Genomic DNA, 19,877 nt, shown 5'->3' with positions numbered 1-19,877 from the left:
TGGCTGCGGGCATTTCTTTGCGGGGGGCAGGGGTACCCCAGGGGACCAGAGGCAGGAAAGGGCAAATGTGGCAGCCGAGCCCAAAGGGGCAAGAACCGTCCGGAAACGCCTGGCTGCAACCAGCAGGGGAAGTACCAGCTTCCTCCTCCTCCGCCCCCAAAACCAAGCCCAGGGACGGGTTTGGGCAGCACCCACGTTCCCGGTGCGGAGCCGTGGGGCTGGGGGTGCTTGGTGGGGGCTCAGAGCAGGGCCAGGGCTGCCCCCAGCTGCTTGGGACACGCCGAGCCCCGCAGCCGCCGCGCCGCTCGGGGTTGAATTTCAGCCCGTGACCTGTTGCAACCGGCCCGTGCATGGAGAAACAACACCACCAGCGGGGCTGGGCTGGGCGGCTGCACCCCAAATCCCAAATGTGCAGGGTCTGCTCCCTCACCCCGCGACGCTGACCCTTGGCACATGCAGCGGGGCAGCAAGGACGAGGGGACGGAGCCGTGGCCCCGCGCGTGAGTCAGCAGCGGCGGCGTCACGAGGAGGAGGGTGAGCGGGGCAGGAAGGGTGCGCGGAGGCGGGCGCAGCCGAGCTTTAAAAGTCCTCCTGGGGATGGGCTCGCCTCTGCGCTGGCTCCCGGCCACCCCGCCGTCCCCATGGCCCCCGCGCTGCCGCTGGCCCTGCTGGCCCTGCTGGCCCCGGGGCTGGCGGTGGCCCTGCCCGGCTGTGACTACCCGGCCCACCTCTGGTGCAGCTCGCGGGAGATCGCCGTCGCCTGCCAGGTCAGAGCCACGGGGCTGGTGCCAGGGCTGCCACCCCCCGGCTGCGGTGACAGCCCGGTGCGGGGGGACATGTCGCACCGAAACGGCATGAAGGGGAGCCTCTGCACCTGCTGGTGCTGAGCGGGGCTGGGGCCGGGTTGTGCGGGACCACAGCTGTGTAGTGTCAGTACCCGGTGCCTGAGCCGGCTCAGAGCATCCCTTTGGCACGGTGCAGGGATGCTCGGGGTCCCCGCATCCAGCTGGCCCCGCGGCACTCCCTGACATCCCTGGGGAAGAGTCCTGCTGCAGCCAGACCTCGATCCATCCCCGCGCTTTGTTGCCACTTCTCCTTTTTCAGCACGAACCAGCTTTTCAGCTTATTCTGCCGTGAATTGCCAGATGGTGAGACCTGCGATGGCGGGGCTGCCAGCACCCCGTGAGCCCGGACGGGCTGCAGCCCACCCGGCGGTGGGTGCTGTGCTCTGCCCAGGCGAGTCCTGGCCCCGTTGGCTGCACTTCTCCCCAAAATACATTGGGGAAGTTCCCGTGGAAAGCCCCAGTGCTGTGTGCCGGCGGCACGTGTAATCCTGCACCCGCAGGAGGCCCCCAGCCTCTCTCACTTCCCTCCCAGCCCCAGGGGCTGCAAGCACAGCCTCTACTTGCCCCCATCCCAGCAGCTTTACCCCATCCCATGCACACACAGACGGCTGCAGCCTCACCCCGTTGCAGCCCTCTGTACCCCAAAACCTTCTGCACGCAGGCTGAGAGCCGCTGCGCCAACCTCTCGCACCCCACGGCTCCTCCCGTGGAGGTGAGCCTCTACTACGAGAGCTTGTGCCCGGCATGCCGGGGCTTCGTGATCGAGCAGCTCTTCACCACCTGGCTGCTGCTGCCCAGCGAGACCATGAACATCACGCTGGTGCCGTACGGCAACGCGCAGGTAGGAGCCGGCGCGGCCCCGTGCCATGCCCATGCCGCTGGTGCTGCCGGCCCCGCTCAGACCGGTTCGTCCCGCAGGAGAAGAAGGTCGGCGGCAAGTGGCAGTTCCAGTGCCAGCACGGCTCGGCGGAGTGTTTGGGCAACATGATCCAGGTGAGCCGCGCTGTCCCCGTCCTCATCCCGGTGCTGTGAGCACCGGGGGGGGGGGACCCTCACCGCTGCCCCCCCGTCCCCGCAGGCCTGCCTGATGCATGAGGCCGAGAACTTCACCACCTACTTCCCCGTCATCTTCTGCATGGAGTCGGGCACCTCCGCCACCAAAAACCTGGAGGCCGTACGTCCCTGTCCCCGTCCCCCCACCACGGGGCCGCCCCCGCCACACTGACCCGCGCCCCGTGGCCCCCACCCCGGCAGTGCCTGCAGGTCTACGCCCCGCAGCTGGACGCGGGGCGCATCACCGCCTGCGTGCAAGGGGACCTGGGGACCGCGCTGATGCACCGCAACGCCCAGCTGACGGAGGCGCTCGACCCGCCGCACCAATATGTCCCCTGGATCGTCATCAATGGGGTAAGGGGGGGAGCTCGGGGGCGCTGGGGGGGGGGGGGGGGGGTCCATGAGGAGCCCTTTATGACTGAGCCCCCCGCCCCGGTGTCCTGCAGAAGCACACGGACGAGCTGCAGGAGCAGGCGCAGCGCTCGCTGCTGAGGCTGGTGTGCCAGCTCTACCAGGTGGGACGGGGACACGGGGGTGCCGGGGGGGGTGGGCTGTGGGGACGTGCCCCCCGCCCTGCTGGCACTACTCGCTGCTCTGTGGCAGGGAGAGAAGCCCGAGGGCTGTCAGAGCACCGCGGCACCGAAGCCCAGGGCGGTCTGCAAGCACTGAGACACGGCGGATGTGGGCGGCTGGGAGCGCCGAGACGTGTGCAGGGAATAAAGAGAAATGTGTTGTGGAACGAGAAAAGCCTCCGGAGTGATGTGTTGGACGGGGAAGGGGCTGGGGGCTGGGGACGAGGCCTTGGGGACAACACGGGGCCACTGGGGAGTTCAGCCTCGCTACGTGTCATGGCGGCCGCCGGCTCCCCTGTACGTGTCATGGCGGCCTCCAGTGCTTCTGTACGTGTCATGGCGGCCGCCCGTGCTTCTCTGTACGTATCATGGCGGCCCCCTGTGCCCCGTACGTGTTATGGCGGCCGCCGGAAGCGGAAGTTGTCCGTACCTGGACGCGCTCCCCCCTCTCCGTGGGCGGGCGGCGGAACTCGAGGCGGTGAGCGGGGAGGGGGGGGCGGAACTGGGGGGCACTGGGGGAGCACGGGGGCCTGGGGGGGGCACCCCATGGGGAACTGGGGTGCACAGGGGGAACTGGGAGGGCTGGAGGGTTCCATATGGAGTTACTGGGAGGGACTGGGGTAACTGGGAGATGGGGAGGGCGTGACTGGGAGCACGGATATAACTGGGAGGGGCTCGAGGGGTTCCGGGGTGGGGCTGAAGGAGGTCTGGAAGGGCTCCCAGTGGGAACTGGGGGGTACAGGGGTAACTGGGGGAGACTGGGGGGTTCCATATGGGGATACTGGGAGGGACTGGGGTAACTGGGAGGTGGGGAGGGGGGTGACTGGGGGCACGGATATAACTGGGGCGGCATCCGGGGGGGGACGTGGGGCTGAAGGAGGACCGGGAGGGCTCCCAGTGGGAACTGGGGGGTACAGGGGTAACTGGGGGGACTGGGGGGTTCCATATGGTGTTACTGGGAGAGACTGGGGTAACTAGGAGATGGGGGGGGTGACTGGGGGCATGGGTATAACTGGGAGGGTTCCGGGGGGGACTGAAGGAGGACTGGGAAGGCTCCCAGTGGGAACGGGGGGGCACAGGGGTGACTGGGGGAGACTGGGTGGTTCCATATGGGGTTACTGGGAGGGACTGAGGTAACTGGGAGATGTGGAGGGGGGTGACTGGGGGGCATGGATATAACTGGGAGGGGTCCGGGGGGGACTGAAGGAGGACTGGGAGGGCTCCCAGTGGGAACTGGGGGGGGCACAGGGGTGACTGGGGGAGACTGGGTGGTTCCATATGGGGTTACTGGGAGGGACTGAGGTAACTGGGAGATGTGGAGGGGGGTGACTGGGGGCACGGATATAACTGGGGCGGCATCCGGGGGGGGACGTGGGGCTGAAGGAGGACCGGGAGGGCTCCCAGTGGGAACTGGGGGGTACAGGGGTAACTGGGGGGACTGGGGGGTTCCATATGGTGTTACTGGGAGAGACTGGGGTAACTAGGAGATGGGGGGGGTGACTGGGGGCATGGGTATAACTGGGAGGGTTCCGGGGGGGACTGAAGGAGGACTGGGAGGGCTCCCAGTGGGAACTGGGGGGGCACAGGGGTAACTGGGGGAGACTGGGGGGTTCCATATGGGGTTACTGGGAGGGACTGAGGTAACTGGGAGATGTGGAGGGGGGTGACTGGGGGGCATGGATATAACTGGGAGGGGTCCGGGGGGGACTGAAGGAGGACTGGGAGGGCTCCCAGTGGGAACTGGGGGGCACAGGGGTGACTGGGGGGCACAGCATGGCTAACTGGATGGGACTGGGGGGGTACATTAGGGGTGATTGGGGGGGGCTAGGGGTAATTGGGCAACTGGGGGAGTATCTAAGGGGTAAAGGGGGGGGCACAGGGTGACTGGGGGGCACTGGTGTGGCTGGGGGTGGCCCTGCAGGGGTAATGGCAGACTGGGGGGCCAACGGGGGAGGACTGGGCAGCACCTTGTGGCTAACTGGGGCGTACTGGAGGGGTCCATAGTGTAACTGGGGGAGACTGGGCAGCAGAGGGGGTGTCCAGCAGGGTTACCTGGGTCAGCCACTGGGCTAACTGGGAGCACTGGGCCATACAGGACTGAAGAGCTGGGCGGGGGGCGAGCCGTGCCACAGCCGTGGGTCTGTCCCCATGTCCCCCCCCCCCCGCCGTGGGCACCGCCACCCGTTAACCCCCCCCCCCCCCTCCTCCCCCCCAGGGATGCTGGCGTGGGGCCGCCGGCTGCTGCAGCCCCTCTTCCGCGGCCGCCTGCTGCTGCTGACCAACACGGCGAGCTGCGGCACGCTGCTGGCCGCCGGCGACACGCTGCAGCAGGCATGGCAGCTGCGCCGCGACCCCGAGGGCCAGCGCCAGGCGGCACGCACAGGTGGTGACAAAGCCGGGGGGACAATGGGGGGAGCTGGGGCGGGGGGGGGGGGAGAAGCCATCCTGCTCCCAAAAACCTGGCTTAATTCCTGCCCTGCATCGCTGGGGTTGGGATCGTGGCCGCTCCGTGGGTCCCCGGGGGCCGGATCCCGTTACGGGGCCGCATCAATAATGCAGGGGTGGTGGGGGGGGGGTTGTCGCCTCGCAGGGCGCATGTTCGCCGTGGGCTGCAGCATGGGGCCGCTGATGCACTTCTGGTACCTCTGGCTGGACGCCACCTTCCCGGCACGGGGCGTGCGGGGGCTGAGGACGGTGCTGAAGAAAGTCCTCATCGACCAGCTGGTGGCATCGCCCGCGCTGGGTGCCTGGTACTTCCTAGGTGGGCTACAACGGGGGGTGACGCCCACCACGGTGGTGACACCCATCCTGATGGTGACACCAGTCCTCGGCCACCCGAAATCCGCGTGGGCGCTGCTGACGCCGCCTCTCCCGCAGGCATGGGCACGCTGGAGGGCCAGAGCCTGGAGGCGAGCTGGGAGGAGCTCAAGGAGAAGTTCTGGGAGTTCTACAAGGTAAACCCGTCCCTTCGGCTCGTCCCCGAGCCCCTCGGGGTGCCCGGCTCCCCTGGGGGCAGCTGGTGGCTCTGTTTTCCCCCCCCCCCGCCCCGCAGGCTGACTGGTGCGTGTGGCCGGCGGCGCAGCTCCTCAATTTCCTCTACGTCCCCCCCAAATACCGGGTGGTTTATGTCAACGTGGTGACGCTGGGCTGGGACACCTACCTCTCCTACCTCAAGCACAGGGTGAGCTCCGGCCCCGGTCGCCCCGCGCGAGCCACGGCCCGGATTGCAGCCCGCGAGCCCCTTTTTTTTTTTTTTTTGGATTTTTTTAGCCCAAACCAGCGCTGAGCACGGAGCAGGAGGCGCAGCGCGGGAGGCAGCGCGGCGCTGGGATGTAGCAGCGTGGAGAAGCTGCTCCTGAAGACGGCGATGTCTTCAGAAGCTCTTGCCCATGCTGCTGGGGTCTCTGGGCAGCCAGCACCGCCGCGAGGTCGGGCAGGATCCGGCCCCGTGGCGGGCACGGCTGCAGCTCAGCGCAGGGCCTGGGAGCCATCGCTGGTGACAGCCACAGCCAGGGGCTGCTGCAGCCTGCGCAGATCTCGCTGATTAGCTCATTTACTGATTGCAATTAGGGGGCCGTACTTAACAAACGGGGTAGGGGAGCAGCGCTCAGCACCGGGGGGACAGTCCCAGCGTCTCCGGCCCCTTGTCCCCTCCTGCGCTCCCCTCACCAGGAGCCCTGGCGGAGCCCCCCCAAGCTGTGATTATGAAATTTGTTCTGGTTTCGGGCGTATTTGACAGGGGCAGAGCCAAAACTGAGGAGTTGGGGGGCAGTTCCCACTGCCGGTGGCACCTGCAACCAAATCATCCTGGGTGCCGCAGCACAAAGTCCTGTCCTTGCCCCTCGCAGCTCCCCAGGCACAATCGTCCCCCCCCCCCCCACCAGGGACCCCATTTATTTTCAGCCTCCAGTGCCTAAAAATCTCATTTTCTAACACCTGAAAGGTGCCTTCCGTACAGCTCCAGCCTCATCCCTCCCCCTGCAGGGCACCGGAGGGGGAAATTAGCAGAATGCTAATTGTAAAACCAGGTAATTTTCCTCCTCAGCTTGAAATTGCCCCCAGCACGGTGCCCCCCCACGCCTAATCCTCCCCCCCCCCCCCCCAAACGACCCGGAGCGCCTGGTGATCAGCATCGCTTTATTTCTTCACACCATTTCTTTTAATACAGTGATTTTTAGGAAATTGTACCCTTTTGACACTTTTTTTTTGACATTTGTACAGTACAGTGTTAACTCTTCCATCAGTAAACTTCACAAAAAATAGGAAAAGGGGAAGGGGAGGACCACGGTACCGCAGTGTGTGTGTTGGGGGGGGGGGGGAACCTGTAAAATAAAGACACAGCGCTCCGGGAAAAAATAAATAGAGGGAAGCAAGACCTCGGGGGTCGGTCATTGCTCGAGGAATATCCACTTATTCACAGTCTCCACAGAAGCACGTTACTATATGACCACGCAAGGAGCCGAGCGCGCTGCAGCGGTCGTGATGCTCGCCCCTCTCCCCGAGCCGGGGGGGGTTTTTTTTTTGGGGGGGGGGGTCCACGGGGCTTGGTCTGTGCTACAGCTCCGCCGGCCCCTTGCTTGCTCCTGGAACCTTTAAATTAAAGAGCTTGAGAAGTGCTGCTCACAAGGTAACCACACCGAGGAGAAGGGAACGCACCGACACGGGCACGGCACAGCGGGGGCACGCACACAGCGCCACGTCCTACGGCTATTTACAGGGACGCCGTCCTATGTACAGGGAGGAAGACAGCGGGGGGGGGGGGGGGGGGGGGGGGGAGGGGCGGGGGGGGGGGGGGCGTAAATTAGCGTCTGTTTATACAAATGGGCAGGAGGTGGGGAGCAGCCAGCCAGCTGGGGAGGGGGCGCCGGGCAGCGAAAAGACCCCGGGGGGGGCTCTTCGGGCAGGCGCTGCCCCCGCTACGGGGACGGGGGTGTCGGGTCCCGGCCCCCCCCTCCCCATCACCCCGCAAGCAAAACGGCAAAAAAAAAAAAAAAAAAAAAAAAAGGTTTTTCTGAGCGATTTGGGCTTGGAGAGCAATTAGAAGGGGGCGAGTTTCCTCCTACCATCCCAGGCTTAAAAATAAATAATGGGGAAAAGGGGGGGGGGGGGGCACAGCCTAATTGACGGGGAGGGTGGGAAAAGGGCAGGCTCCAACCCTTTGGGAGCCTGCGAGGTATCAGCAGCAAAAAGCCCCCCCTGGGGGGAAAAAAAAGGAGGTGCTGGGGAGGGGGGGACACACGTGCACCGACCGGGGTGGTGGTGGGGGGGCCCTAGCAGGCACAGTCCTGGTGCGGGGGGGGCCTGCTGGTCCGTCAGCTGGGGGCCCTGCTTGGCGCCGGTGACGGCGGGGTCGGCCGTGTCCAGCGACTCCGACATCTTCTCGCAGATGATGTCCACCAGCCGCTCGAAGGTCTGCTTGACGTTGATGTTGTCCTTGGCGCTGGCCTCGAAGAACTCGAAGCCTGGAGATGGGGGGGAGGGGTTAATGACATTGGGGGGGGGGGGGGTGGGGTGCGGCCGGGGACCCCCGCTACGGCCCCGGTGATGCTCGCCGCCTCCCACCAGCGAGCACCGGGGCCGTTTCTCTGCTCTCCACCCGCTGCCAGTGGCCGTTTCTCTGCTCCCCCTCCTCTTCCTCCCATTAAATATTCACCGATGCTGGGGCTCAGCCTGCTCGGAGCAGGGCCGAATCCACCCCAAGCCCACCCCTCCCAGGGCGCAGCGGGGTTACGATCCCCAAAACTGACCCAAAGCAGGCGTTCACGGTGCCACAACACCATTTTTTTTCTGGATATTGCCATAATATATATATTTATTTTTTGGTGCAGAGCCACCGTTCGCAATTTAAGCAGCGTTATCGCGCCGAGCCCGGAATTTTAATGAATTGCAGGTGGCGACGGGGGCCCCCCCCCGGGGCACTCACCCAGGTGCTCGGCGAGCTGGCGGCCCTTCTCCGCCGACACCACGCGCTCGTCCTCCATGTCACACTTGTTCCCCACCAGCAGGACCTGCGCGTTGTCCCACGAGTACGTCTTGATCTGGGTCGACCTTCGGGGGCGCGGAGGGACGAAAAAAATGAAAATTAAAATAAAAAGGGGCACAAAGGGATGGGGAGGGGGGGGAGGGGGAGGATATAGGACAATGGCACGGGGTAGGGGGGGGACCCGAGCACGGTGTCGGGGGGGCTCACCAGTCCTGCACGGCGTTGAAGGACTCCTCGTTGGTGATGTCGTACATCAGGATGAAGCCCATGGCCCCGCGGTAGTAGGCGGTGGTGATGGTGCGGTACCGCTCCTGCCCGGCCGTGTCCTGCGGCACGCGGGGAGCATCAGCCCCCGCCGACGGCATCCCCTCCCCAAAAGGGGGCAGCCCAACCCCATAAATCCCCCCTAAGACCCCATCCCTGGAAACGGGGCCGGGGCTCACCCAGATCTGCAGCTTGATGCGCTTGTCGTTCCGGTAGATGGTCTTGACCTTGAAGTCGATGCCGACGGTGCTGACGAAGGCGGGCGTGAAGGAGTCGTCGGCGTACCGGAAGAGGAACGAGGTCTTCCCCACGCTGCTGTTGCCGATGATGAGGATCTTGAACATGTAGTCGAAGTTCTGGTCCGAGGACTCCTTCTGCCCATAGCGGGAGTCGGTAGCGGACGCCATCTGCAAGGCGGGGGAGGTGGCGACGGCGCCGTGAGCCGGGCGCCTCCGCGGGGGACACCGGCGGGGACAACGTCCCCGGTGGCACCGGCATCACCGGTGGCATCGGCATCTCCAGGATAACCAACATCTCTGGCGGCACCAGCACCCCCGGGATAACCAACACCCCCCGGGATAACCAACACCCCCCGGGATAACCAACACCCCCCCGGGATAACCAACACCCCCCCGGGGATAACCAACACCCCCCCGGGGATAACCAACACCCCCGATGTCACCGGGGCTTCGGCACCGCTTCACATCAGCCGCGGTGGCACGGCGCACGCGGGGACAGGGCCACCACCGCCTCGCCGTCCCTGCTGCCACCCGTCCCCGCAGTGCCACCGGGCGCGCTGCCCCGGTGTACGGGTGGTCGGGGAGGGTGGGGGTCCTGACCCCCCGCGGGGGTGCAGATCCGCGGCCGTTCCTGCGTCTCCTCTGCAAAATGGCACCCGCGGCGGTGCCCCCGCAGGCTGCGCCGGGTGGGTGCTGCACGGGGGTGGGTGCAAGGTGCTGCGCGGGGGTGGGCGCAGGTGCAGCAGGGTGCTGCGGGATGCTGGGTGCTGCTGGGTGCTGCGGGATGCAGGGGCATGCCGGCGGGGTGGGGGGCTGGGTGCACGGTGCTGTCAGCGGGAAGGGTATACCGGGGCGGGGGGGGGGGGGGGGGGGAGGACAGCACTGCCCTGCCCCTCCCCATGCACCCCCGGGTGCCCACCCTACACCGTGGCCTTCTGCAATGGTGGGGGCACTGAGAGACGTCCCCCCCCATCACTGCAATTCCCCCATCCTTGCTGCAACCCCCCCCCCTCCCTCACTGCAAATACCCCCCTCCCCATTGCAACGCCGCCCCCCTCTTGCTGCAAATCCCCCTCCCTAATTCCAACCCCCCCACCTCATTGCAACCCCCCCCCCTCGCTGCAACCCCCCCCACCCTCATTGCGACCCCCTCCCTCGCTGCAAATCCTCCTCCCTCGCTGCAAATACCCCCCCCATTCCAAACTCCCCCCTCATTTCACCCCCCCGCTGCTAACCCCCCCCTTATTGCAAACACCCCCCCCATTGCAAATCCCCCCTCCCTCATTGCAAACCCCCCCCCTTACTGCAAATCCCCCCTCTCTCATTCCAACCCCCCCACCTCGTTGCAACCCCCCCCCCCTCGCTGCAGTTGCAATCCCCGCCAGCTGGCGTGCAACGCCCTCCCCCTGCCCCCCCCCCCCTGCCCCCCCCCCCCAGCCCCAACCGGCCCGGTGCAATCCCCGGCGGCCCCTCCCGGCCCCGGTGCGCGGAACCGGGAATGGGTTGGGGGGGCGGAGGGGGGGGTGGTCGGCAGTGGGGGAGGGGTAGGATTAAAGTGGGGGGGGGGGGGGGGGGGGGGCGCGGGGGCGCGCGCTCACCTCCAGCCCGCGCTCGCGCCGCGCCTCCCGCAGAACTGCAGCAGCGGCGCGCGCCGCCCCGCCGCTTGCAGAGCCCCGCTGACGTCAGCAGCGGGAGGAGGGGGGGCGGGGGGGTGGGCGGGGCCTTGTATGCAAACGAGCCCCCCGGCTCCAGCTGATTCGGCGCCGATTCGGCGTTGATTGACGGCCGGCCCGTGCCCAGAGCGGAGGGGCGGGGGGGAGACGCCCCTCGCCTCCTCCCTCCCCGCCCCCCCCCCTCCTCTCCCGGTGTGCGCCCCCCCCCCCCCTCGCGGCTCGCGGTGGTGCGGCCCGGCTGCGCAGCGGGTGGGGGGCGGAACGTACCATGTGCACCTGTGGGGGGGGGGGGGGGGGAGGCGGGAGGGGTTATTCCCTGTCGAAGGGGGGGGACAATCTGTCACAGTGCCCCCCCTGTCGCGATATGGCTCCCTGTCCCGACTGAGGGCCGCCAGGGTGGTTTCCCGTCCCTCAGGCCCCGTGCCCCCAGTCCTCGCGGGCCGTGAGGCGAGGCCCTGAGGTGGGCCGCAGGTGGGCGGCCATGGCGGCCCCGCGTCCTCCCTCGCCCCCTGAGGCGCTCGGCGGGATTAGGCGGCGCAGCAGATGGCGGGGGCGCGGGGCTCACCGGGACACGGCCCTCCCCAGGGCTGCACAACCCCAGCCTCGACCCCACAGCCTCCTCCGAGGCCGTCCGTGCCCCTCGTCACCACCCCACAAACACACATCGGGCATGGCGCGCCCAGCCGCCTCCTCTCCCTCACCCCTCAGGTGCCGGCGCAGCCCCAAGGAGCCTGCGGGATGGCGGAGCCGGGCACCGCACCGAGCCCCGAGGAGCGGGATGTGTGTGTGTGGGGCCTGCGGGATGCCCGAGCCTGACACCCCGGGCTGCAGCCTGCCAGCCGCTGGAGGGCACCATCCAGTTGGGTGCTGGGCGCCCGGCGGCAGCACCCATGGCGGGGACGCTCTGACAGCCCGCAGGCAGCACCACCGCCCTCCTTGGCACGGCGTCGCCTCAGTGAAGGGTTTTTTTTTTGGCTGACATCCTCCCAGCTCCCAGCTTGCTGGAGCTGGGCGCTGTACGGTGTACCTGGTCCCTGTGGGGCTGACGGTCACAGCCCCACTCCATCAGCAGGGCTGCGGGGCCGCCGAGCACCTGCCTGCCGAGCAGGGATGGCGCAGAGCCACCCGCCAGCCCCTGTGGCACCCGTCGCTCCCAGCCGAGCCCCAGAAACCTGACGTTTCCTTCCCATCGCGGCCCCTCGCCGTGGCCCCGCTATCAAAGGGGGGATTTGGGGTGTGGGGAGGGCAGGGGGGGCAGTGGGGACCCCCCTGCTGCACTGGGGTGAGGGCTGGCAGGGCCCCACGCAGCAGGGCCGGGCAGGAGGGCAGTGCCGTGGGTGGGGACGTGTTTGCAGATAAATCACCCTCGGGAGCAATGCGGAAGAGCAGGGAACAGGCTCCGCGCCGCGCCAAGCCGGCGATTAAATATTTACCTTAGCCGGTTGTGTTTGCCAGTGATGGATCGACATTTCCAGGGAGGAGCTCGCTTTTGTTCAAACACAAGAGCAGGGCCCTCCCCGGGGCCTGGCAGGCAATGGGGCCACCAACCACGCTGGTCCCTGGGGATGGAGGCCCCAGGGTGCTGCCCGACCACAGGGCCTAGACGCCAAGCACCAGCGCAGCCAGAGCTCCCGTGGAAGCACAGCGAAAAAAGGAGTTCAGAAGGATCACACTTAGGGGGGAACAAACCAGGTTTAATATCTGGAGGGTGAAGGAAGAAACCGAAACGACCCCGGGGGCTGCCCCGTTCCCTGCAGAGACATGTGGGGCTGCAGCGCCCGGCGGGGCCCAAAGTGCAAAGTATAAATGCAGCATTTCGGGTGCTGGTCACAGTCGGAGCAGCTTCTGCCACAGAAACGCGTGTGAGTGCGCCTAGGTGAGGCTGGTATTAAAAAGTGAGCTACAAAAGGCTTTAAAAAGTGACCCCATCCCCAAATAAATAAACCCCCTGACTCGTGCCCAAGCAGCCAGCGTCGTGCCCTGGTGCCCGGCCGCGTGCCCTGACACCGGGGAGCCTCATGCCACCCGGACACCCAAACACTTTTGGCTGCGCCTGGCACAATGGGGGACATCTCCCCGGGGAGCCACAGTGTGCCCAGGGCTGGGACAGGGCAGGAGCAAAGCACCCGTTTGCAGGCGACGGGGGACCTTTCCCAGCACCTGGACGTCGGGACGCTGGGTGGGAGCAGGGGACAGTCAGGAGGGAATGAGCAGTGGTGTCTTTGTGCCCATCGGTACCTGCCCAGCTGCCGTGTGGGGACATTCCTCAGGTCCCTCCGCATCCCGACGGCCGCCCCGGTCCCAGCGGTGACGATGCCAGGAGCCTGGGGTGCCCGTGGCACTCGCTGGGGCAACGCCGTGTCCCACGTCCCTGTGGCAGCGACGGGACCTGCTGGCCGGGGCCACTACGTGCCCAGGGGCAGGAATGTGACGTTGCCCTCCGTGTCCAGGCACAGCTCCTGGCTGCCCTCAGAGCCTGGCGCTGAGCTGCCACCGTCCTTCGTCAGCGTCCCCTCCAGCGCCCGCCGGTTGTCCACGTCCCCGGGGCACCCACCCTGGGGCAAGTCCCGGTCCCTGGAGCCGGGTGAGAGGCGCTCGGTGTCGGCCGACTCCGAGTCATCCGTGGCCGGCGTCTTGGAGCCACTGTTGTCCTCGTCCAAGGGGCTCTCGGGCCCCTCCAGCTCCGTGTCCGACTCGCCCTCCTCCTCCTCCAGCGTCATCTCAAACTGGAACTTGTCGGTGGCGGCGGGGGGCACCCCGGGACCCTCGGGAGGTGGGGAGGGGCTGCGCGGGATCATGCTCTGGTACCACTCCCGGTTGTCCTCCAGCGTGTCCAGGATCTCCTGGGCGTCGGGGTGCACCAGGTCGGCCCAGGTCTCCCACAGCGGGTGGGCGATGAAGTCGATGAAGCCCACCTGCGGGAAGGCAGAGCTCAGCACCCACCGCGGCCCCATGGCCCCCCAGCCCCGCGCCGTGCCCCCCACCTGGGACTTCTCCACGGAGGCGGTGTGCTTGTCGCACATGGGGCTGATCTCCATCCCCTTCTCCCGCTCACGGTCACCCTGGCGGAAGAACTCCTCCATGATGCGGTCGGTCCACTGCCGGTACAGCTCCAGCGGCTTGGTGGGGTTGCTGAGGTCGGCGCAGTGCACCATGTTCTGCAGCACCTGCACGGCCACCGCACCGCTCGCCCAACGGCCCTCGTCCCCCAGGGCCACCGTCACGGGTCCTGGGGCACCTTGTCCTGGGTGCCCCCCTTGGTGGCGGCCAGCTGGGGTTGGTGGTGGCACCAAAGAGGATGTCCCGGAGCCAGGACCCGATGCCACGGGCTGCAGAAACGTTTCCCTGCTCGCGTCCCCGAGCCCACCTGGATGCGGTCGGAGTAGTTATCCAGCAGCAGCACCCCCAGGCTGGTCACCTTCTTGGTCTCCACCATGGTCTTCAGATCCGCCAGCAGGTTCATGTGCTTGGACATGTCCGTGGCCAGCACCTGGGCCGGGCGAGCAGGACACGCGGCTCAGCCTGACCCCACCACGAAGCCCCCCAGCCCAGCACCCCGGGGCGGTCTGGGCCCCCCGTACCATGTCGATGGCCATTTTACGGAGCGACTGCCTCTGCTTCTTGCTCAGGTTCTGGAAGATGTCGCAGTTCTCCTCCTGGAGGAGCTTGAAGCCCACGGCCAGGTGGTGGTTCTCCAGCACCGAGGCGTCGTTGTACATCAGCGCCAGCTCCGAGTCTGCGAGATGGCACCGGTCACCCCCAGGCGGCCTGGGGACACCGGGGTCCCCTACACCCCCCTCGCCCCCTCCCCGCCTCCTGGCTCACTGGTGTTGATGAGGAACTGGTTGGAGACCCCGGGGTGGTCGACGTCGTGGATGGCGCTGGCGAAGATGGCAGCCATGATCTCCAGGTCCGTGAAGACGGCCTGGGAACGGGGGAAAAAGGCAGCACAGACGGGTTACGGCCCCGGTGCAGGTGCTCAGCAACCCAGAGGAACCACGGCTCACCTCCAGCGCCGGCGTGGAGAGGAGGACGTGGGTGGACTGGGCCACGTCGGCGGCGTGGATGTTGTTGTGGTAGGCCACGTCGGCGTGGTAGTGGTCCTCCAGCGTCAGCATGTAGGTGATGAAGGTGTCGGCGGGGATGCGGAAGGTCTTCATCAGGTCGCGCTCCTGCGGGGAAGGCGGGAGGTGGCTGGTCCCCGTTTGGGATACGGGGACGGGGACGGGGACGGCCCCCGGGGGGCTCACCTGGAAGATGCTGTACATGATGACCGTCAGCGGGCGGTTGCCCGAATACTCGGCGACTTTGAACACGTCCAGACCCCACTTGTTGGTGTCCTCCAGCTCCTGGGGCGGGGGGGGGGGGGGGGGGGGGTGGGATCAGAAGGACAAGGCGGGTCCGCGGGGACTGGTGCCGGGGACCCCACAATGGGATCGGGACCCTCCCCGCGGTGGGCGCTGGGGCTCACCTTGGCCAGCAGCCCCTCGTGGTCCGTGCGCACCCCGAAGCGAGGGATGCCGGCGGCGGCGAGGCTGGAGCCGTGCGTGAGCTTCCTGACGCCGCTGATCTGCGACATGGGGCGCTTCTTCCGCTCCTTCTCCTTGTCCTTGGGCAGCGCCGAGGGGATCTCCACCTCGTGCTGCTTGTCTGGGGGGGGGCGGTGAGCGGGGGGAGCCCGGCTCCCCCCCCCTCGTGGATCCCCCCCCCCCCCCCGATTGACGTCAGCCGGCGGGGATAGCACCGCGATGCCATGGCAACGGGGGGGGCGCGCGGGGGGATGCCGGGAGCTTCCCCCACCTGTCTGCAGCGGGGTCTGGGCCCCCCCCCGGGGTCCCCCCCGTGCAGGGAGAGCCCTGGGCAGGCCGCCTGCCCTTGCACCAGCGTGCACCAGTCTGCACCAGTCTGAACCAGACCAGTGTGCACCAGTGTGCACCAGCGTGCACCAGTCTGCACCAGCGTGCACCAGACCAGTGTGCACCAGTCTGCGCCAGCGTGCACCAGTATGCACCAGCATGCGCTAGCATGCACCAGCTTACACGAGCCTGTACCAGCGTGCACCAGCGTGCACCAGCATACACCAGTCTGCACCAGCACTCACAGCCAGCACAAAGGCTGTGACACCCCCATGGAGACACCTGAGAAAGCGCCCCCCCTCCCCCCCCGCCCCGCTCCCCTGTATAAATATTTTCATTTTTTTGCCCCAAACAAGCCGCCCCAGCTGCCGGCACTGTCCCCATGGACGCCCGGCGCTGCAGGGCACAGCGCCGAGGTGCTGGGCCCCGGGCAGGATTCGCACCTGGCTCCTCGCAGACCCCGCTGCGTGCTCCCCGAGCTGCGGGGGGGGGGGCGTGTGGGCAGCCCCGGCCCCCCCTGGGTGGGGAGTGGGGGTACTCACCCAGGAAGGTGCTGGAGATGTACTCGGAGACCTGGTTCCCCGAGCGGCTGGTCTCCGAGAGGTGCGACAGCTCCCGGTTCAGCATCCGCTTAAACTGCGGGCGGCGGCGGGGGCTCAGCCACAGGTGGGGGCCACACGTCCCCGCCGCCGCCTCCCCCCCGGGGGGGCTCTGTCCTCACCCCGGGGGGGGTCTCGTGGGGTGCCCTTACCTTGTTGGAGGCCATCTCGCTGACCGAGTGCCTGGTCTGCAGCGTCTCCAGCTGGTCCAGGCACCAGTCCAGCTCCTCCAGGGTCTCCAGCGAGAGCTTCTGCTGGGCATCCTCTGCCGGGGGCAGCCACCGCGTCGCCGCCGGGCACGGGGACTCACGGGGGGTCCCGACCCCGCCGTCCCCACCCCGGGATGTTCACGTGTCCCCCCTTCCCCGGGACCACGGAGGGCCACGGTGGGTGGCCAGGGCTGGGGACCGGTGCTGAGCATCCCCGTGCGGCTGGGCTCGAGGCGGCCGCATGGTCCCCGGCACGCAGCGTGGTGGTGGTGGTGGAGTGTGGGGTGGGGGGAACGTCACCTCGAGGTGACGCCCAGCCCGGGGCTCCTGCGGGGCCCCGCTCGCCGCCCGGGGTTTTTATTAATGGAAGGTTTGACGTCAACCGGAGCCTTTCCACCGCCGCCGCCACCGCACCAAGGGCGGACGGGCAGCAGGAGCCGCTGAAAACCCGACATGGATCCCAAAGGGCAAAGCCACCGCTCTGCCCCGGGTGCTGGGGACACCGCTGTGCCCCGTGGGTGCCGGCACGCCCCGTCCCCAGGTGCGGGGACAGCCAGCCGACCCCAAAAGCATCCCCTTATTTTCCCGTCGGGGGCACTCACCGGAGAGGCTGGCCTTGCTCGCGGAGGGGAGGCTGCTGCTCGAGGCTCGCCTGCGAAACGCACGGGGCTGAGCGGCCGGGATGCCACGAGCTGTGCCCCCCCGCCTCGAGCTGTGCCCCCCCGCCTCGAGCTGTGACCCCCCCCCCACATCGCCCTCCCCACCCCGCACCCCGCTCACTTGGTGCCGGCGCGGTCCTGGAGGTGCATCAGCACCGCGAAGTTGCTGCGGATGGTGCGGAGGCTGGCCAGGACCTAGGGGGGACAGAGGGGGGGGGCTGGGGCCGGGCTGTAACCCCCCCGTCCCCCCCCCCCGCATGCTGGGGACATGGGGACGCGTCCCCTCCTCGCCACGGGGCCGTACCTGGGCGAACGGCGTGACGATCATGTCCTCGCCGTGCCTGCGGGGAGCAAAGGGGCGCGTGAGCTGGGGGGGGGAGACCTGGGACGGGGGGGGGAACCTGGGGGGGACAGGGGGGAACTCACAGGTCGCTGGCGATGGAGGAGTTGCGGGACATGGCCTTGGGGGACAGGTCGTAGTCGCTGTCGGAGCGGTAGAGGAAGGACTCGCGGCGCTGGCCGTGGCTGAAGGTGCCCTGCAGCACCAGCCCCGCGCCCGGGCTGGCCTGGGGGTCCAGCGCGCCCCTGCCCGGGAGGCCATTCTCCAGGTCGAAGCTGCGAGGGGACAGGGGACAAGGCTGGAACAGGGCGGGCGGCCTCGGCGGTGTCCCGGGGACCTCATCTGGGAGGTGCTGGGGACACCGCTGCCGTCCCCGTTCACAGCCAGGGCAAGGCTGGGCTGCCACCTTCGGACACAGGGACACCAAGGGACACCCTGCGGAGAGCAGCGACCCCCCCCAAACGCACGGCAAACAGCCGGGCACGTCCCCAGCGGTGTCACCAGCCGAGGACAACGGTTGTCCCCCAGCCCAGCTGCAGACAACGGGAGCTTTGGGACACGGCACCGGGCTTGCCGGGCTCTCTGTGCCCCATCCCAGCTTGGTGGTGACACCGGTCACCGCGCAGCCTGGTCCCTTTGCCCCGGTGCTGAGCGCGGGCACAACTCGGTGCTCGTGGAGCCACCGGGTGGCACGGCGGGGTCCAGGCAGGTTGTCCCTTGTCACCGGGCTAGGACAGGAGCCCCAGCTCTTGCCACAGGGCTCCTGGCTCCGGAGAGCCCGGGGAGGGCCGGCTCCTGCCCGTCACTCCCCGTGTCCCCAGCGCCGCGATCCCCAATCGCCGCGAGTCCTCGAAAGCCTCCGTCAGCCTCTGCTCAGGGAGCCACGTCCCATGGGGGACAGCGTCCCGGCCGGGCACCGAGCCAGGGGACATCGAAGGACAGAAACCACCAAGGAAGCCAAGCTCTGGTCCTTGGGGACGTGCTGGTGGTGGCCTGGTGCCATCCCGGGCAGAGCCACCCCGCAGCCGTGCGGACCCCGAGCTCGCAGGGGGGACGGGGGACGTGGGGACAGAGATGGTGGCCCTGCGGTGTCCCCTCAGCAGCTGCCACCCCGCTGGCCCCGGGGTCATGGGAAAGGCTGCGCACGGGGACGCAGCGAGGGCCACCCAGCTCCTGTCCCCTCCCGGAGCCGCCACCGCCACGGGGACAGGGACGAGCCACCCTGGGGAGAGAGCACGGCCACACGTCCTCGTCCCCGTCCCCGACGCGCCGCTGGGACCTACCTGATGCAGGAGTGCCTCCGGGACGGGCAGCGGCTCCCCGGCTGCATGCCCCCGGCCCCGCTGCGCCCAGCGCCGCGTCCAGCCCTCCCGCAGCCCCTTGTCCTGCCTCTGCCTCGCGTCCCCGATGGTACCGGGGACACAAAGCCCCATTGTGGCTCCTACAGCCCCGCGCGTGAATTGTGGGTTTGTTCCCCCCCCCCCCTCCGGCACGGCGCGGCCACCTCCGACCCCGCTGCCACCCCAGGGGACAGCCCCGACCCCGGGCACGGCGTCACCGGGAGGACGAGGGGGGGGGGGCGGGGGACACACACGGGGTCCCCACCGGTGGCCGTGCCCCACGCGGGGAACGGGACCGGGGGGCACGGCCGGGACGGCGGCCCCGGGAGGGCTGGTGCCGAATTCAGAAATACTTTCCATGCCGAGCGGTGTCGGGCAGCGGGGGGGGGGGCTGGGGGGGCCGCTATAAATAGCTGCTGTTGCCACTGAGGAGGGATCTGCTGATCCCCACGTCGCCCCAGCACCCGCGGGCACCCACGGACGCCCACACGGGGGCTGCGTGGCCCTGCTGGGGGTCGCTGCCTCCTTCCCCTCTTGCTGTGCTGAAAAAAAAAGCCCCCCCCCCGCCATTTGGGGCCACGGGGGCAAATGCCGCAGCACAAAGCACCCCCCCCCCCCCCCAGCCCTGCTGGGTCCCATCGGTGCAACGAGCGCGCCCGTGCTCAGCCAGCATCGCCCCCTGCCCCGCTGAGCCCCGTGGGCACGGGGGGGCTCAGCCCCACGTCCCCCCAGGCACACAGATGAGGGGGACACATGGCAGCAAATTTGGGGGGGGGGGGGTCCATGCCGACCCTGTCCCCGCATCCCACCGCCTCCTCCCACACCCCCCCCCCCCCAAGGACCCCCTCGCCGGGGTCCCCCCCCCCCTTACCAGAGGGGATGCGCCACGGTGAAGCGCCGCTGCAGGCGGATGCTCTGGTTCACCAGGAGCTTCCTGAAGAGCACGGGGGAATTGCGGGGGGACCCGCGGGGGGACCCCACGGGCGAAGCCCCCGGGGAGGGCAGCATGGCGCCGCTCAGGGCGCTCCGGCGCGCCGGCGGGGGTCCGGCCCCATGGGCGCAGCGGGGGGACGGGGACCCGAGCGGCGGGGAGCTGCTGCCCGCCGGTGAGGAGCAGGAAGCGCGCGGCTGTCCCAGCCCTCGCAGCCCCGGGAAAGTTTCCATCCCCCTCCCGCCCGCGCCTGGGAAATTAAACAACTGTCTGGCTCGGGCGGCCGGCGCACGGAGCGGACCCCCCCCAGCGTC

The 19,877-nt window shown here is 68.2% G+C and overlaps 4 protein-coding genes across 5 annotated transcripts; 2 read left to right on the top strand and 2 right to left on the bottom strand.

Moving 5' to 3' along the window:
- The first annotated feature begins 306 nt into the window (after nucleotides 1–306).
- IFI30 (IFI30 lysosomal thiol reductase) lies at nucleotides 307–2,640 on the top strand. The gene is made up of 7 exons (XM_040537592.1): nucleotides 307–767; nucleotides 1,507–1,686; nucleotides 1,764–1,838; nucleotides 1,924–2,019; nucleotides 2,100–2,252; nucleotides 2,345–2,413; nucleotides 2,502–2,640. Exons 1-7 carry the CDS (start codon nucleotides 642–644, stop codon nucleotides 2,565–2,567), a joined length of 765 nt encoding a protein of 254 aa, XP_040393526.1. The 5' UTR covers nucleotides 307–641; the 3' UTR covers nucleotides 2,568–2,640.
- Nucleotides 2,641–2,728: 88 nt separating this feature from the next.
- On the top strand, nucleotides 2,729–6,657 carry MPV17L2 (MPV17 mitochondrial inner membrane protein like 2). The gene is made up of 6 exons (XM_040537590.1): nucleotides 2,729–2,948; nucleotides 4,686–4,853; nucleotides 5,061–5,231; nucleotides 5,348–5,424; nucleotides 5,523–5,651; nucleotides 5,741–6,657. Exons 1-6 carry the CDS (start codon nucleotides 2,747–2,749, stop codon nucleotides 5,804–5,806), a joined length of 813 nt encoding a protein of 270 aa, XP_040393524.1. The 5' UTR covers nucleotides 2,729–2,746; the 3' UTR covers nucleotides 5,807–6,657.
- Nucleotides 6,658–7,606: 949 nt separating this feature from the next.
- On the bottom strand, nucleotides 7,607–10,659 carry RAB3A (RAB3A, member RAS oncogene family). Its single transcript, XM_040537593.1, is given in 6 exon segments — nucleotides 7,607–7,767; nucleotides 7,769–7,932; nucleotides 8,394–8,518; nucleotides 8,661–8,779; nucleotides 8,897–9,124; nucleotides 10,555–10,659. Coding segments are annotated over 5 exon segments (663 nt in total). The 5' UTR covers nucleotides 10,555–10,659; the 3' UTR covers nucleotides 7,607–7,740.
- A 1,636-nt stretch (nucleotides 10,660–12,295) lies between these two features.
- Nucleotides 12,296–19,752, bottom strand: PDE4C (phosphodiesterase 4C). Of its 2 annotated transcripts, none has more exons than XM_040537573.1 (15): nucleotides 19,504–19,752; nucleotides 17,379–17,567; nucleotides 17,257–17,293; nucleotides 17,074–17,147; nucleotides 16,896–16,945; nucleotides 16,237–16,349; nucleotides 16,028–16,121; nucleotides 15,101–15,279; nucleotides 14,880–14,978; nucleotides 14,637–14,801; nucleotides 14,455–14,554; nucleotides 14,211–14,365; nucleotides 13,997–14,119; nucleotides 13,614–13,796; nucleotides 12,296–13,544 (listed from the first exon to the last, which is right to left on the bottom strand). In XM_040537573.1, the coding sequence occupies exons 1-15, from the start codon at nucleotides 19,638–19,640 to the stop codon at nucleotides 13,035–13,037; spliced, it is 2,208 nt and encodes a 735-aa protein (XP_040393507.1). In that variant the 5' UTR covers nucleotides 19,641–19,752; the 3' UTR covers nucleotides 12,296–13,034. The 2 variants fall into 2 exon arrangements, with proteins under 2 accessions (XP_040393507.1, XP_040393508.1); XM_040537574.1 differs by lacking the exon at nucleotides 19,504–19,752 and adding an exon at nucleotides 18,576–18,703 and having other exon boundaries at nucleotides 12,297–13,544.
- Between the last annotated feature and the right edge of the window lie 125 nt (nucleotides 19,753–19,877).

The sequence above is a fragment of the Cygnus olor genome, chromosome 26, assembly GCF_009769625.2.
Source record: "Cygnus olor isolate bCygOlo1 chromosome 26, bCygOlo1.pri.v2, whole genome shotgun sequence".
NCBI classification, from domain to species: domain Eukaryota; kingdom Metazoa; phylum Chordata; class Aves; order Anseriformes; family Anatidae; genus Cygnus; species Cygnus olor.
Note: the sequence above shows the minus strand (reverse complement) of the source record. Positions and strands in the feature narration are given on the sequence as shown.